Genomic DNA, 17,114 nt, shown 5'->3' with positions numbered 1-17,114 from the left:
CGAGTGTTTTTGCAAATACTGTGTATGGGGTAGAGGGAAAGGAAGATGTGGTAGGTAAATTTCGGAGTTACCCTGGTATACAGTGCTTGAAGTGAAAACAAAAATTTGCAATATACACTACTGACCAGCAATAACTTTTGCGCCATCTCGTGAAAGTGGCCATCCATTACAGAATACTGAAACCATATCAAATTAGGGTCATGCAGAAAACTTATTCATAATCCAGATATTTACAGCTGCCAAAATGTATGGTATGAGAGAATGGTGAATACAGGCTGGTCCAAGTCAGCAAGATGGTAGTTGATTTTAATGTTTGACGTTTTGCATGAACCTCCGAAATGGGAGACAGACATTCCTTTTACGACTGCCAGTGTGTGTTCATATAAACGAATTCTTGCTCTTGTTAAGAAAATGCATTACTGATAACATTTTTCTAGAGTCTGATCATCTGCAACACGGGCTCAGGTAGATAGGAACTGTTTCATGTAGATGCGAATGGCATGAATGAATGAATTTATGGGGTTATTCAATGATACCAGCAAATACGTCATAAACACATAAGCAAGCGTACGTACTGATGTAACCCATTAAACAATGAAAATAATCAGTTGGCAAGTGTGGAAACCGGGAGCTGTAAATCAACTGTAAATAAACCCTTACTACTAGGCCAGTGACTTTAGTGATGCAAAGCACAAACGATACTTACTCCCCTTCGAAGTCCCACATACCACTAACTGTCATCATCACGTTTCTTTTAAGTTCCTTGAAGCATCTCCCTTTCGGACTGTCTGGCGAAGAGACCTCTCCAGGCTCTCCTTCCCTAATGGTATGCAGGTGACGGGCTGACATGATTTTCGGCCTCAAAACCCCCCACATAGATATTGGCGCTCGAGCTGGCTTCTCCTCGTCGGCGTGAACGAAGCTGCAGTCGCAAACATCATCACCTTCCCCGACTCCTTCTCCTTCCGGTTCAGGCTTCACGTTGTCATGAGTTGTTGCTGTCGTTGGTACTGGTACTGGCGCATTAGAATCATTCACTACAACTTCGGCGTCGTTTCCGTGGATTCCCTCCTTACCCTCTCCGTTGACGACAGATTCATCAAGGTCAGCCTCGCTCAACTCATCGGCGATCTTTTCATCACCATCATCTTGAGATGAATTGCTTCTCTTATCCCCCGTCATGTCCACGTACAGCAAACAATGACTGGTCACTCTTTCGATCTTTGTAACTTTGTCAGTACCTTTTACCGCTTCAACGTCAGTCGACACACCAAGTCACAGTGACAAAAGTAAACTCGCATTCACGTAGTTTGAAAGATGAGAGTTATTCAAGGTAACCAACACGCAAGCACAAAGCTGTATGCTTTGAGGAGGGAACGGCTAACCAATAGGACGCACTAGGCACTACTGATCTAGGAGCGCGCAAACTGTGGGACCTCGAGACTCCCAACAACACCGCTTTGCGAACAAACGACAAGTACAATCTTATCCTTTGGTTGCCACATTATGAGGGACGCCATGCTCTTCTTCGTTTTCGGGGTAAACCACTCTAAAACATAATGTAGCGCGTGGCTTTATCGATTGACGACAGAAAGATACGTTCACAATGGAAATGGTGATTACAATGCAGTAAATGTTCGTGCAATTCAGTTGGTTGTAAAAAGAAATAGCAGAATTGCAAATTACAAACTGGGCCCTCAATAACCGCAGGACGAAATTTCCGGACTTTAAGTTTGGCGGCAGGACGAACCTGTATGACCACTTGTGATTTCGCTGATATTCTGCCAAAAGACGATGGTTTTTCTTGGAATTTTGAGGCTCCAACTACTCTATTACCTATTTTCCTACTACCATTCTGTCTTTCCAACCATCCTTCCTCCTTTGTGGGGTGTCATTTCTGTTTGCTTAATCATTCTTTATGATAATAATGTCTTATATCACTAAACGCGAATCATCTGATAAACATTCAGAGAAAAGAGAGCTTATCCATTTTGAATAGCCAAATAATATTAAATAAAATAACACGAGACGAATCTCTAAACGGAGAAATAGTACAAATATAATTCTTATTTTGGTACTTTTCCTAGTATCCTTCGTGTTATCACTAAATGCTAAGCAGCTGATCACTATTAAAAAAAAAACGAAAATAAATCGATTTTGAATTCTCGAACAATAGTAGATCAAATAAAAAGATAGGAAGCAAAGATAACTAAATGAAGGTACAATCCAAGTTCCATTAGAAGCAACGAACATAATTCAAACGACTTCCTACAGACGCACTTCTTCCAACAGAGGAAATGAAATGACGTGGAATGACGATAGTAGGTAAGGCTGAGTTCTTGGCGTACGTTCTCCTTCTTGGGGAATCGTCAAACAATCCCATTAACGGAAGTTTTTTTTTTTTTTTTTTTTTTCACAAAACGACTTTTCACGTGTGCCGATTCCCATGTGATTTGCCACCTAAATGTAATCAGAACGAAGTAAATAAAAAGCTGACTAATGAAAAATGAAAAGTTAATTGGAAAGAAATAGAATTTAATGGAAACCTGTAAAATATATGAACAACAATAAGAAAATTGTTGACTGATTAATTTGTGGCTATTAGAACTGGCGTCATAGCATCTAGGCTTCGACGCCGACGAAAATTTTTATGCCAAAATGAAGTGAACGCATTGAAAAATATTTTGGAAGTAATAGCATCACCATTTTTTCTTCTTTTTTTTTACCCAAGACTACTAATAAAATTGAGCTAGAACTAGCTTTTGGTTTTTGGTAAATAGTGTCACCAGTACAACGCCATAAGGTGACCATTAATCTCGGTCCTTTATGATATCTTTGGTTTAAAAATTTAATCTTATTTATACCAACGATTCAGATTGTTTTTTTTAAAGCTTTTGTGAGAACTTGGTCTATGCAGCTTCGTACGCAAATGATGATTAAAAATTTCATCATGGAAAATTTTGAGGTATTTATTACTTACAATACTGACTGTAAGTAATAAATACCTGATTGTAAGAGAGAACTAAAATGCTAGAGGATAAAATTGGAGTGTACCCAAAACGCAAGTTTTTCTGAATGTTAGCCACAGCTCATCAACTTTTGTGCCAGCAAAAAAAAAAAGGGAAAAAATAAACACTGTAACAACCTGCAGATGGAAATTAGGTGGGAGCAAATTCGACAAACCAGTTCAAGGTGAAGCTGGAAGCGGCTTGGTCAGAAGAGCTACAGAGAAAATAACTTTAGGGGATAGAGGTGGACCAGAGAATGAACTAGGTCAGTCACAGGCCTTAATAATGACCCTTTCCTCACTTGTCACATCTGTAAGCATCAATAGAACCTTTTTATCTAGCTATCACATGATCGAGTTTAGTATGTTACTGATTATTCTCACAACTCTGTGATTCTTTGTTCATTCATCTTCTCTCTTTATTCGGAAATTTACCTACAAGTAAAACTGAAAACATTTATTTATGCAATGATCTGACTTCTTGACAGACACCAAGATTCCTATCACATGATTACGAATTGTTATCTTTTCTTAGCTTCAGTCTATACTCACTACAGTTATAATTCTACGAACATTTTTCAGCCATCGTAACATTACTAATCTACTGATCTCTTATTCCAACGAGGAGTAAATCTATCTCGCTTTCTCTCTATGGTAATAAGCGAATGGCTTGAAGATTTAACATATGCAGGATTTGTTTAGGTGTCTTTAGTCCTACTAGTTCCTCGTTGGACGAGTGGTTTACGTGCTCGCCTACCGATTCGGTAGTTCCGAGTTTGATACCCCGCTCTCCCAAATTGGAATCAGAAGAATTTGTTCCCGATGATTAGAAATTAATTACTCGATATAATGTGGTTCTGATCCCACAATAAGCTATAGGTCTCGTTGGTAGGTAATCAGTTGATTCCTAGGCACGTAAAAGTATCTAATCCTTCGGACCACCCGTAGGAGAGTGGTCTGGTTAAACTAAAATATACTTAACTTTTTCTTCCGTCCTACAATAAGTTGAAAGTCATATCTGCATTTCTGAATGCTTCATTACGCATAAAGCTTAAAACACTAAGTTAAATTACTCATTATCCCTCTTGGTTTTGCGTGATGATATCATCATATTGATCATTAGCTATCTTTGTTATACTTTTAATATATTTTCATACGTCAGTGTACATGAGTAGCGTTGCTTAACATTTTTTCCAATGACATTAATTTCCAGCGGTTTTCTGAATGGAAAGGACTTTACCATCATCTCTTAAAACGCTGGCTGAGGACACAAAACGTTTCAGAGTGCAACGCAGGAAATGGAGAATTGCTGTTGTTATGCTTTATAGAATACAATGTTGAGTAAAAAAAAAAATCCTGCATAAAAAACGTCCTATGAATCTTAAATTCGACTTCGAGACATTAAGATACAGAAATTAAAACGACTGCAGATGACATTTAAGACTTTCAGAATAATCTTTTGTGGATACTAAAGATAGTTCTTTTAGTGATGATCATATCCATCGTTTACATGAATCCAAACAATTCCTGTGCTGATTTGTCTGTAGAAAATTAGGAAAGCTAATTTTTAAGTTACTAAAAGCAAAATATTAAGACATAAAGCGTTGCTACCACTTACAACTCACAGACAAACAATAATAATAATAAGGACAACACTATTTCTAGTAGAAGGAAAATAATTGTTCAGCGAAAAAGCAGCACAGATTCACCTACTGTTTCCTCTCCGGAACTGCAATACGTAGAGTTCAACACAACTAACCGACATATATTACAATATATATAGATATATATATATATATATACATATATATATATATATATATATATATATATATTATATATATGTATATATATATAGTATATATATATATATAACATGGGGGAAGAACCCCCAGTATTCATAAGGTAAGCGTGGACACGAAACGGAAGGCAGACCCCATTACTCCATTACACACACAGGCTCTCTCTCTCTCTTTCTCTCGGCAATCACCCCCTCTCTCTCTCTCTCTCCACCTCTTTCTCTCCATTCTAACAGGTAATGAAAATGAGAGAGTTGCATCATAACATAACGTTTATTTACAAGAATAACTAAATCAATTAACTAAGTAATCCAGTCTTACAGTACAATGTCTTAGTCACCAAAGAAAGTCCACACCCCTCCGGGAACTCTTTTGTCCCCCCGAAATCCAGATCCGTCTGTTCAAAGATACGGAACACATCCCGGTAAGTACACACACAAGTTTAAAGACAAAGTTAATAAAATGGAACATCTTACAAGATATCAAACAAGCCATCCCTTTGGCTAAAGTAAAGGTAACACTTACCCATTCCCAACCGGAATATCACTCACTGTTTAAAAAAACACTTTGGCACCTGCCATCATGGCTTTGCCTTCCTCCCCCGAATCTCTGTGCAAGTCTTCCCATAGACTTGGCTAGTGATACATTATGAATAGAAGAGGCGCACACGCACATACGAATGCACACTTCGACAACGCCTCATATTACTGGCTACAACCAGTTTCCCAAAGGCACTTTGAGAAGAGTTCATAAACTGTCGTACATTGACTTCCTGAATTAAGCACTTTTATCTCACGCCACCCCCTAGAAACTCATTGATCAGCTACTCTCAGGTCGTCACCTCTGCACTGTTCTCCACATTCCATAGGTCACAGAGAACGCACGAACAATATATTATTAATCAAAATCCCTAGGCCTTACAGATTGCTCGGCCTCGCTCAAATGCTAGCTCCCGCCTAGCAAAATTGCTTATATAATACAAAACACTGGCCGGCTTAAAATAAAATAAGTAAAACTGCACGTCTCTGGCATTATAAAATAAAGTCTTATCACGCTTTAATCTCCCAATAACACAAGACGCATTTTCTCTCATATTTTCTGCATTAGGATTCTTGAATATCCCTCTTCGCTTGTCTGCAACTAGCTGAACAGACAGCAACAGGCTATAGCAGGCTGTAGCAACTGTAGGAAGACGGAATGCCTCCCTCATCGTAGAAGACTCTCACGGCTTCTTGTAGATCCCCAAAAAACACGCTGTAGAATTCTCTCGAACACCCATCATGGAAATTCTTGTAATCACCCTGGGGTAAAATAACAGCAACCTCTCGGCACGGCTGGTGGACGTCTTGCTGGTGTCGGGGAACGACTTTTTTTGGGTGTGTGTTAGTATGTCAGTCAAGTCTTTGGTCAATCCAAGAAAGTTAACCCAAACATACTACCTCTATCAAACAATGATCTCAAAAAGGTCAGAAATACTAACTGAACATCTCCCAATTAACTCCCTTAATATGACTACTAAAATGACAAGTCATTATCACAACTCTCTAAGAAAAAAAAACATCAAGTTCTCCAACTCAATTCTCCAAATTCGCACATCAGCACACACACAACTCAGAAATCACAGCAACTCCACGGAATTCTGCACTCACATTTCGAACTCGAATGTGCTCACAAGAGAAAAAAAAAGAAGACAAAATCGTAATAAGCCCAAGAAAAAAAAGAAAGTATCTCGTAACATACCCAGACCCAAAAAAATATTCTCTCAAGTTCTGACATTCAAACAACCCACAAAATCAGTAAAAATCTCCAACTTTTAACAGCAAAAACCCCTTTACTGCTCAATAATTAATCACAATGAGACTTAATGTCAAACTCCCATTACTTAAGTAACAACCCTAGAAAAATCACATCTCTCGGTAAAATCAAATCTCCCGTCCAAAAAAGAAATGTTACTTAAGCTCAATCCCCAAATCATATCTCTCATAGGGAAAGGAAGAAAAATAATAATAAAAAAAAGATAATCACAAGAAGATTTCCCCAATCACAAAATACATAATATATGTATAATATGCATAACTCCCGCGTTTTTCCCAAGAAATGCTCCATGTAAAGTTATGGAATTTGCCAGAAAGCAAACTCTTACACATGCGCTTTCATGAAATGCTATAGCCAACATTTCCAGATATTGCGAAAATTCTGATCTATCACCATCAGAGGAAAAGAATCAGCACACGCTCAGCACACGGCTCATCACATCGCTTGTCAGCAGAAAAATCGCCTGCGGACGTATGCTCAAACAGTAGCATAAAAATTGTCTAGTCAGACACATAAGTTTGGAAACTCATGATCCTCTAGAAAAAAAAAGGTCTAACTGACACATTTCACAGAATTAACTCCAGGATATGACTAATGTGTTCAAAAATTTGTCTCGAAGACTTATTCTCTCAACATGACATTGCCCAAATTATATTTCTCCAAGAATAACACACTTGTGAACATAAAAAATGCACACACATCTCCATATGACTCGTAATGCAGTAATGCCACTCGCCTCTAAATAGACACGAAATCAAAAAAAGAGAACCACAGAAATCTTCTCTTTGCTCGAAAGAAAACTCCCATAACCACAAAAAAAGGGTCACCCGCCAAAGATTAATCCCAACTCCATTATGAGACACCATATTAATAATAACACCACTCCGGTTATAAAAATATTTCCTCCATTTGGTTAATAACCAACCTCCTTATATTATTCTCTTATTTCTCTAATAGCCACATGTCAGTAAAAAAAAATCACCACTCCAGGAATAGAGAATAATCACCTCTATTTCGGCAAATACAAAATATTTACCTCTATTTCCCCAATAACTCCATGTGGAACAAAACAAGGCTCCAAAAAATATATATCTCCAAAAAATGTGCACTCAAGGCAACTAACTCACTCACTCACAAACATTGCCCCATAATCTCCAAATATGTGTCTCCATTTGCAACAAAGATGGCTGCAAAATAATTGAACTAAACATAGCTCTCATCACATTGGCAAATATCAACAATGGCCAAAAATATATATCTCCCATATATTATATCTCAAATTATAACTCCAAAATAATATATACCTCCAATTATCTCTCCAAAATAATATATCTCAATTATAACTCCAATTCTCCAAAGAATAACTCAATGTTATAGTCAAAAACTATAAAAACTCACTCCATTTAGCATAACTGCTAAAAAAGGGCAAAAACTCGGCAAATAAAACTGTCTAGAAAATTCTAGAAAAAATCACCAAAGTGCCACAAGTCATTATAACAGAATTCCCAACTCACGGTGTCTAAGCAAAGACTTCCCCATATGCACTACGACATAAGCCATTAGAAAACTTAACCAAGTTTCCTATCTCTCACAAAGTTGTCACAAATACAACCAAGGTATTGTGCAAGAAAACTCACAATTTCTGGAACACAAATATCCAGAGAAGAAATGTAGTGCCATTACGTATGCAATCAAAACGTGCAAAAAATTCTCCCATATATTTCTCTATAGCATCAAATAGCTAAAACACAAACACGTTCCCGAACAATGACTCTAAGTCACGAACTGAGATATTAAAAAAAATCCACACCAACTGGAGAGAAAAAATAAATTCAAATTCACCCTTGGTAAAAAAAACTTGTGTCAGCGATGGCTAATTTCCAAAAAAGGAGAAAAGAAAAATCAACGGCACCATTAACTATCTCCCGTAACTCACTAGATGTCAAGCAATTATCTGCTGAACTCATAAAAAAAGAAAAAAAACTAAAACAATGTGTTGTTAGTTCTTCCCATAATCACAAAAGATTTCACCTCCCTTGACAGCATTAAAACGCCCACGTATTAGTACACAAAAAATCAGTATCAGAAATATCATTATCACAAAATCACCAAAAAAAAAATTGCTATCATCAAAATCATCAGTATCAGTACAAAAAATATCACCAATGTTAATGCTTGTCCATTCTCCAAAAATTCAGCAAAATATTCAGCAAGATTCAACACAACTCACCAAGATTCAATCAGACTCATCAAGATTCAGCAAAACTCATCCCCGTGAATCACTGAAAATATTCTCCAAAGTTACAAAAACTCAACAAATAATTAACACAAGACTTCTCCCATTAATTCATTGTAATAATTCTCCCTGAATAATTATCTGTAATAATTATTGAATAATCTCCCATGAAATATCTCAAATCTCTCGTAAAACAATTCTCCCGTAATGATAATTATACTTAAGCAAACCTCTCGTGACACATCTCAAGTATAATAATTATTAATAATAATAATAATAACTCTCCATAGCAAAAATCTCAAGTAAGGGTGAAATTCAAATAGCATACACAGTATTGCTGAATCCTATGACATACAATTTCTCCAGCATGCAACACCATGACATAACACCATTGCCACACAACACAGATACAACACCAATCATCGGCATTTCAAAGTAATTTCTCCAACACAATAAAAAAATAATCTGTGTATCCCCCTTATATTTGTGTCTTTCAAGGCACAAAGAAACATATAACACATCCCGTGCATGTTAACTACTTTTCCCCGCATTCACGGAAAAGAAAAATCTCTTTTTATTTCCTTTTCTCTTCGTCCAAGAGAGAGAAAAAAAAAATCTTTTCTAAAAAAAAAGACTCTACGGGCATTTCACTTCATCAACTAATCAATCAGCTGACATCTTAGCATTCAATGTCAAGGCCAGACCCATACCCCAACACAAAGAAAAAAAAAGGAAAAGGGGGAGTTCACCCACACTGAGAAAAAAAAATTTCTCCCTCCAGTGAGAACAACCCCTCAGTCGAGCGGCAGAACAGCCCGAGGCATACCAGCAGTATCCCCCATCTCCCCTTGAACAGTGTCTGAGGAGCCCTTCCCAAGGTATACACTAGTGCCCATCCCTGCACTATCTCTCGAGGGAGGCCAGTGGTACCTTCCATGCCACTATCCCCCCGAGGGAGGCCATACTCCCCTTGCAATATCCCGCCATGCAATGCCTCCCTGCGCCGGTTAGCAGAAATGTGCTGAGCCCGTAAAATTGTGGCCGCTCTGTCACTAAGCCAGATATGATTATCCAAGCACAGTTCACATGCATAGAAAAATACACTCCTATGTTTTAAACAAAGACGAATGCATACGTCTACTATAAACACGTGCAAATAAAGAAAACACATCACTATGGGGCAAAGACAAGAAAAATTGTTGACCTCTTGAACCAATCCCATTTCCCTGAAATATTTAAACAAAAACCCACTCCTTCAAAACAATAGTTTAACACTCACCACTCCATAATGGGAACAAAAGGAACTCGAAATTCTCCGTAAAACGCGGCAGTGATATATGTATTAAACACAACACCCGCACGGGTATCTCGGAACACTCTCGTCATTGCACAAGCAAAAGTCACACTGGGTGCGCTCACTGCTTCTGGCTGACTCCCTGGGAAAAATGCTGAGTCCCATCCTTCCCTTCCCTCCCTTTAGCACAGTTAACAGACAGATATTTTCTCATTTTTTCTCACTAAGTAACTGAAAACTAACAGTTTAACGATTTTCCACAATCCCACAAAGCTTTGTCGTTCGAAAACTATCGCTAAGTCACGACCCCTTTTTATTTTTCTAACTGGCCACCCATCTCTACATTGGCGTTCCTAGGCATAGAAAAGCAAGAAAACCTTTTATATCCCCTCTTTAACCGTCTACCACCACTATAACATGGGGGAAGAACCCCCAGTATTCATAAGGTAAGCGTGGACACGAAACGGAAGGCAGACCCCATTACTCCATTACACACACAGGCTCTCTCTCTCTCTTTCTCTCGGCAATCACCCCCTCTCTCTCTCTCTCTCCACCTCTTTCTCTCCATTCTAACAGGTAATGAAAATGAGAGAGTTGCATCATAACATAACGTTTATTTACAAGAATAACTAAATCAATTAACTAAGTAATCCAGTCTTACAGTACAATGTCTTAATCACCAAAGAAAGTCCACACCCCTCCGGGAACTCTTTTGTCCCCCCGAAATCCAGATCCGTCTGTTCAAAGATACAGAACACATCCCGGTAAGTACACACACAAGTTTAAAGACAAAGTTAATAAAATGGAACATCTTACAAGATATCAAACAAGCCATCCCTTTGGCTAAAGTAAAGGTAACACTTACCCATTCCCAACCGGAATATCACTCACTGTTTAAAAAAACACTTTGGCACCTGCCATCATGGCTTTGCCTTCCTCCCCCGAATCTCTGTGCAAGTCTTCCCATAGACTTGGCTAGTGATACATTATGAATAGAAGAGGCGCACACGCACATACGAATGCACACTTCGACAACGCCTCATATTACTGGCTACAACCAGTTTCCCAAAGGCACTTTGAGAGTTCATAAACTGTCGTACATTGACTTCCTGAATTAAGCACTTTTATCTCACGCCACCCCTAGAAACTCATTGATCAGCTACTCTCAGGTCGTCACCTCTGCACTGTTCTCCACATTCCATAGGTCACAGAGAACGCACGAACAATATATTATTAATCAAAATCCCTAGGCCTTACATATATATATATATATATATATATATATATACATATATATATATATATATATATATATATATATTGAAAACGAGAATTAACTATCAACCTCCGCAAAAGAGTTTTTTTTTTCAATAATCGATTCATGAAAAGGAACTAAGCGTTTGAATTTTCATAAACTTGTTACCTAGCACGTTTCATTTCAGTATATGTTTCGCCGATGGAACAGTGATTTGAAATATTAGCACACGAGAAATGTAGCTTTTAGAAAATTAAATTATGAATCGCCATCACATCTAAATCAGTGATTCTCAAACTGGAAGCCGTGGTGTTACAGACAGCGCCTATGGGTGCCGCAAGATTGTCTTGGCTAGATCATCTCAATGAACATTTGTAAAAAAAAAAAAAAAAAAAAAAGGCTTGCAAAAGTCTTCATATGATTGTTATCAGTGTACCTACTCTAATATTAAAATTAAAATACACACACAAAACACACAAATATATATATATATATATATATATATAATATATATGTATGTATAGTATATATATATATATATATATATATATATATATATATATATATATATATATATATATCTATATATATATATATAGGTATAGTTTATATATATTATATATATATATATATATATATATATATATATAGTAGTATATATATATATATATATATATATATATATATATATATATATATATGTATATATGATATATATTATATATATATATTAAGATATATATATATATATATATATATCTATATATATATATATAGATATATATACTATATATTTATATATAATTCCATATATATATGATAATATTATATATATATATATTAATATATATATATATATTATAAATATATATATAATAAATATATAATACATATATATATACTATATAATATATATATATATATATATATATATATATATACTATAATATAATATATATATATATATATTAATCTATACTACATATATATCATATCTTTCTATCCTATAATATATATATATATATAATATATATATATATATATATATTCATGCGATATGGTGGGATGGCGAAGAAGGGGTCACGGTAATGATTACATTAGTTAGGGTGCCATCACTAAAAAAAGATTGAGAACCACGGATCAAAATGCTACTACACACGCCGTACGTACCAAAAATAGTCTACTGGCGACACATTCCATGCTTAGACGTCATGTTGTCTAGCCTGGGTCAATCACTTTGTCTGTTGGGCCATAAAAACATAAATGTAGAATGATGGTATGTCGGTCCATGCTTCGGGCCGGTACGTAACATCCCTAAGATCTTGAATTACTATATAACTCATCTTTCTTGTGTTACCGTGATTTTCCACAGTATGGATAACACATTACGAGCTGTTACAAAGGGTTACAGTCTATTTGGCTCGAAATTTAAGGGCTTTTCTGGTTTGCTTTCTTGAATGTGTTCGTTTTAACTCAATAATAATAAGATGATAATAATGATAAAATTAACCCATAAGATTTGTTATCTATGTCTGATTATTCATCTGACAGAAAAAACTAATTATTAGTTTTTAGACGACTTTCACTTTGAACGATTGAGTGAGGATCAGTCTTTGCTGAACACCGGGGTTACGTTCGGTGGGATGCGAAGTCCACTCGCTAACTGGCGAAAACCGGATTTTTTTTGTCGCGCCTATGTCTACAGTGCGCAGAAACTTTCAGCATTACTGACAGTAATTTCCATTCTGCCAAAGTCGCCGATGGCGTGAGGGATTTCCGAGACATTTGGAATCCGTCGGTTCATACTTGGGCGGAGTCTAAGTAACTGAGCGAGAGTCCGTTGTACTGTCATTTCCATCAGCTGTAACACAACATTTCCTGAAGCGCCAACTTCCAATATGGCAACAATTTCAGACGTCAGTGAAACAGGGCGGGAAAGCTTTGTTACAGGAATTTATTTCATTATATAGAGGTTTACTAGAGCTGTGGGATTTTCGCAGTGAGAAATATATATATATATATATATATATATATATATATATATATATCTATATATATATATATATATATATATATATAATATATATGTGTGTGTGTGTGTGTGTGTGTGTGTGTGTGTGTGTCTGTGTATGTGTGTGTGCGTGTGTGTAATTTGAAAACAGACACTCAAGACTTCTTGAATTCTATCGAAGCTGCTTTTATATATATCATAGTTTTGATAATCTGATATCTCTGGCGTGTGGCTCCATTGGATACAATTTCCTCTGAATGCCCCAGATGCGCAGTAAGTTACGAACTCATCATCACAAAGATAATAGTTGGTGTTTCCTGAGGGCCCGATACCGTTTAGTTCTGATTTTTCCTTTAAAAGTAATTTTGATGCACATTTACGTTAGTGGAGACCCAGATTATTTTCAGCATCCCGTACCTCATGGAGTGATGGCTCAATGGACTCGAGTTTTAAAGAAACAGCTTTCTAAATTCTTCTCAAAAGCGTCTATGAATGAAGATACAATTAGGCCAATAGCCACGCACTGGAACCTATGAGGTCATTTAGCGCTGAATTGGAAATTGACAGTAAAAGGTTTGAAAACTGTTAGACACTTGCACTATGAATCAAGTGTTAGGAGAGGGTGGGAAGTAAGATGAAGAAACAGAATATGAAAGGAGGTACAGGAAAAGGAACGAAAGAGGTTGCAGCTTGGGGCCGAAGACACACTGCAAAGAACCTTCAGTAATGCCTACAGTGCAGCGCATGAGGTCCACTGACGGCCTTACCCTCGCTACGGGGTCTAAAACGCTAGGGTTACATTCAAACTACTACTGCCTACCGATATTGCTTAAAGTATTTTGGACATATTATTATTCCTGCCTCTCGACATTCCAATTACTCAATCTGATTTCACCCCTGCGGGGTAGAGTCTCCGAAGAGGAAGGGGTTGTTACCTCATGGACCTTGTACGGAAAGCCTTGAGGCTTCCTTTGCGTGCCCATGGGAGGTCTAGACGAAGCATTACCAAGAATTTCGTTGTCAGGTATAAGATGTTGTCTACTTAGGAAACTGCTGATTGCAGTTTCCTTACAAAACTATTGCGTATATTCTCCATTACAGAATTAAACTGTTGCAAGATCTTACATCACACTGGTTTGAAATTTTAGGTGGAAATGGATGAGATTCTTTCTCTTCATATAAACAATCTGCATCTCTATTAATTATGATTTGCCTCTCCTGAGGAAATGGACAATATCCTGTCGAAGCAATAATCCCCAACCAGTGATTGCGTTTTTTGTGGATACAAGTTCTACCTTTAAACTATGTAGTATATTTTGGCCTTTCCTAGTACGTTTATGTAAGTTCCTGTTCACTTGTAAAACTCTTAATTGTACATGATTATTTTCTTGTGGAAACTCAATGAAATTGTATAAAGCTATGAAACGTTTTATAATAACGCGGCTGCCAAAAGAACTTTAAAAATTATTATGTACTTTTATGTCATTGATGAAAATTATGTTAAGAGGATACTGAATGCTCCTATAATTCTGCTGTTTCCAAAATTAAGTTACAAGGAAACAGTAACTGTAATGGTGAAGAGAGACAGATGTGTGGAAAGAAGGAGACACTGAAATACATTATTGAAGCAACCAGAAAAGAGGGATGGGAATTACGTGATTTAGTTATAACCTGATGATCGATCACTCTGTTTTTATATATATAAAATTAACTGAATTAAATGGAAGAAAAGGGATAAAAATGTTTTAAGTAAAAAAAAAGTATAACAGAATATAACTGAGGAAAGTATGTAACAGTTCATTTTTCATTCACGTCTTCCCGAGAGCGATGAAGAGGCATTTGCTCTGTATCATTATCAGTTACTGCTGCAGTTGTGGGTCTGAGGTGGGAGGTCGAAAATCAATATTCATTGGCCCCTTTGGTACGCTTGTTCCATGAGAACATGTTTCATCTACCGAAACAACAACAACAACAACAACAACAATAATAATAATAATAATAATAATAAACTCACCCACTTAGGGCACGGGCATTTCTCCGCCAGGTATACAGCGCTTCCATGCCTGGAAAAAAAAAAGTTCATTTACCAAATTAGTTTTTATTGAAAAGTGTTTAAATGGTATATATCCTAAATCTTTAAAAGTACCTAGTGTGCTGGATGCGTTTTGGGTTTGCATTGCAGTTTCTTAAGCTCTCGATTCATACTCTGCTGGTATAAACATGGCACAATTCTTCAGCCAGAGTTAAATATTCTTTATTTCTGTTTCTTTATCTTTCTTTATTTATACATTTCTTTAACCATTGTTTATTTCTTAGTTTTTTATTTGTCTTTTTGTCTTTTATTTATCTTCACTTTCATTTTTCCTTCATAAGGGTCTTTTTAGCTTTCTGTAAAAGAAAACTATTGAGATGGCTTTGTCTGTCCGTCAGAACTTTCTCTGTCCGCAACGAGATCTGAAAAACTACTGAGGCTAGAGGGCTGCAAATTGGTATGTTGATCATCCATCCTCCAATCATAAAACTAACCAAATCGCAGCGCTTTAGCCTCATTAGTTTTTATTTTATTAAAGGTTAAAATTAGCCATGATCGTGCGTCTGGTACCGATATATATAGGGGCCAACCACACAGGCCACCATCGGGTTGTGGCTGAAAGTTCTACACATCATTATACACTACAAAAAACTCGACTGCGCTGAAGAAACTCCGACGCATCTTTTACTTGTCTCCTATTACTAATTGGATATTTTGTTTAGTGGCATTTTGACATTTTGTCATCAATGATAATAATAATAATAATAATAATAATAATAATAATAATAATAATAATAATAATTATAGAGTAATGGCTACTTCAGCAGCGTTACACTTGTAGAGATTCTTCTCTATTTTGCGAATAGCGGCTTTTTCCGTGCTACTTAAACAGGCTAGTAGAGCGCCTATAGAGGTCATGGTCAAATACAGGGTCAAAGTAGGTGTATATATTTGAATTTTACAGATAAACTATGATACCATAGTCAACAAAGTCATTAACGATTTTCTCTCTCTCTCTTTCTTAAAGCGAGAGAGAGAGAGAGAGAGAGAGAGAGAGAGAGAGGAGAGAGAGAGAAAAAATCGTCAATGACTTTGATGACTACGGTATCATAGTTTATCTGTAAAATTCAAATATATACGCCTACTTTGACCCTGTATTTGACCATGACCTCTATAGGGGCTCTACCAGCCTGTTTAAGTAGCACGGAAAAAGCCGCTATTCGCAAATTAGAGAAGAATCTCTACAAGTGTAACGCTGCTGAAGTAGCCATTACTTTTAATAAAGTATGCTTGAGAGAGGGTCTGCTTCCTAAGTACAATAATAATAATAATAATAATAATAATAATAATAATAATTATAATAATAATAATGAAAACACTTCATTAAACAGGATGGCCGTCTGGCTGTCGCTGACTTGGTATTGCAATGTCTCAATTTCTCGAAACGTCAAAGAATAAATGCACTTTGGACAGCTGTTTCATATTTCACCTTCTGTGACAGAGAAACTCATTCGAGATATTGAGACACTGCAATACTAACTCGACTGCATCCAGACGGCCATTCTGTTTAATGAAGTGCGTTATTATCATTTTTGTTATTATTATTATTATTATTATTATTATTTTTTTTTTTTTTTTGCTCTATCACAGTCCTCCAATTCGACT

At 36.4% G+C, this 17,114-nt stretch overlaps 1 protein-coding gene across 3 annotated transcripts in view; it reads right to left on the bottom strand.

Moving 5' to 3' along the window:
- LOC135215626 (cytosolic phospholipase A2-like) overlaps positions 1 to 17,114 on the bottom strand; it is a 184,543-nt gene that overhangs the window by 76,241 nt on the left and 91,188 nt on the right. The window contains exon 2 of one of the 3 annotated variants that reach the window (XM_064250539.1): positions 15,432 to 15,480. In XM_064250539.1, coding sequence (XP_064106609.1) covers positions 15,432 to 15,478 — 47 coding nt within the window. In that variant the 5' untranslated portion in view covers positions 15,479 to 15,480. Of the gene's footprint in view, positions 1 to 706; positions 1,436 to 5,331; positions 10,245 to 15,431; positions 15,481 to 17,114 lie in introns of those variants that run through there. The other 2 variants (XM_064250541.1, XM_064250537.1) reach the window with 2 other exon arrangements.

Source organism: Macrobrachium nipponense, chromosome 5 (genome assembly GCF_015104395.2).
Source record: "Macrobrachium nipponense isolate FS-2020 chromosome 5, ASM1510439v2, whole genome shotgun sequence".
Taxonomy (NCBI): Eukaryota; Metazoa; Arthropoda; class Malacostraca; order Decapoda; family Palaemonidae; genus Macrobrachium; species Macrobrachium nipponense.
The sequence above is the reverse complement of the archived record's forward strand: the minus strand, read 5'-3'. Positions and strand labels throughout refer to the sequence as shown.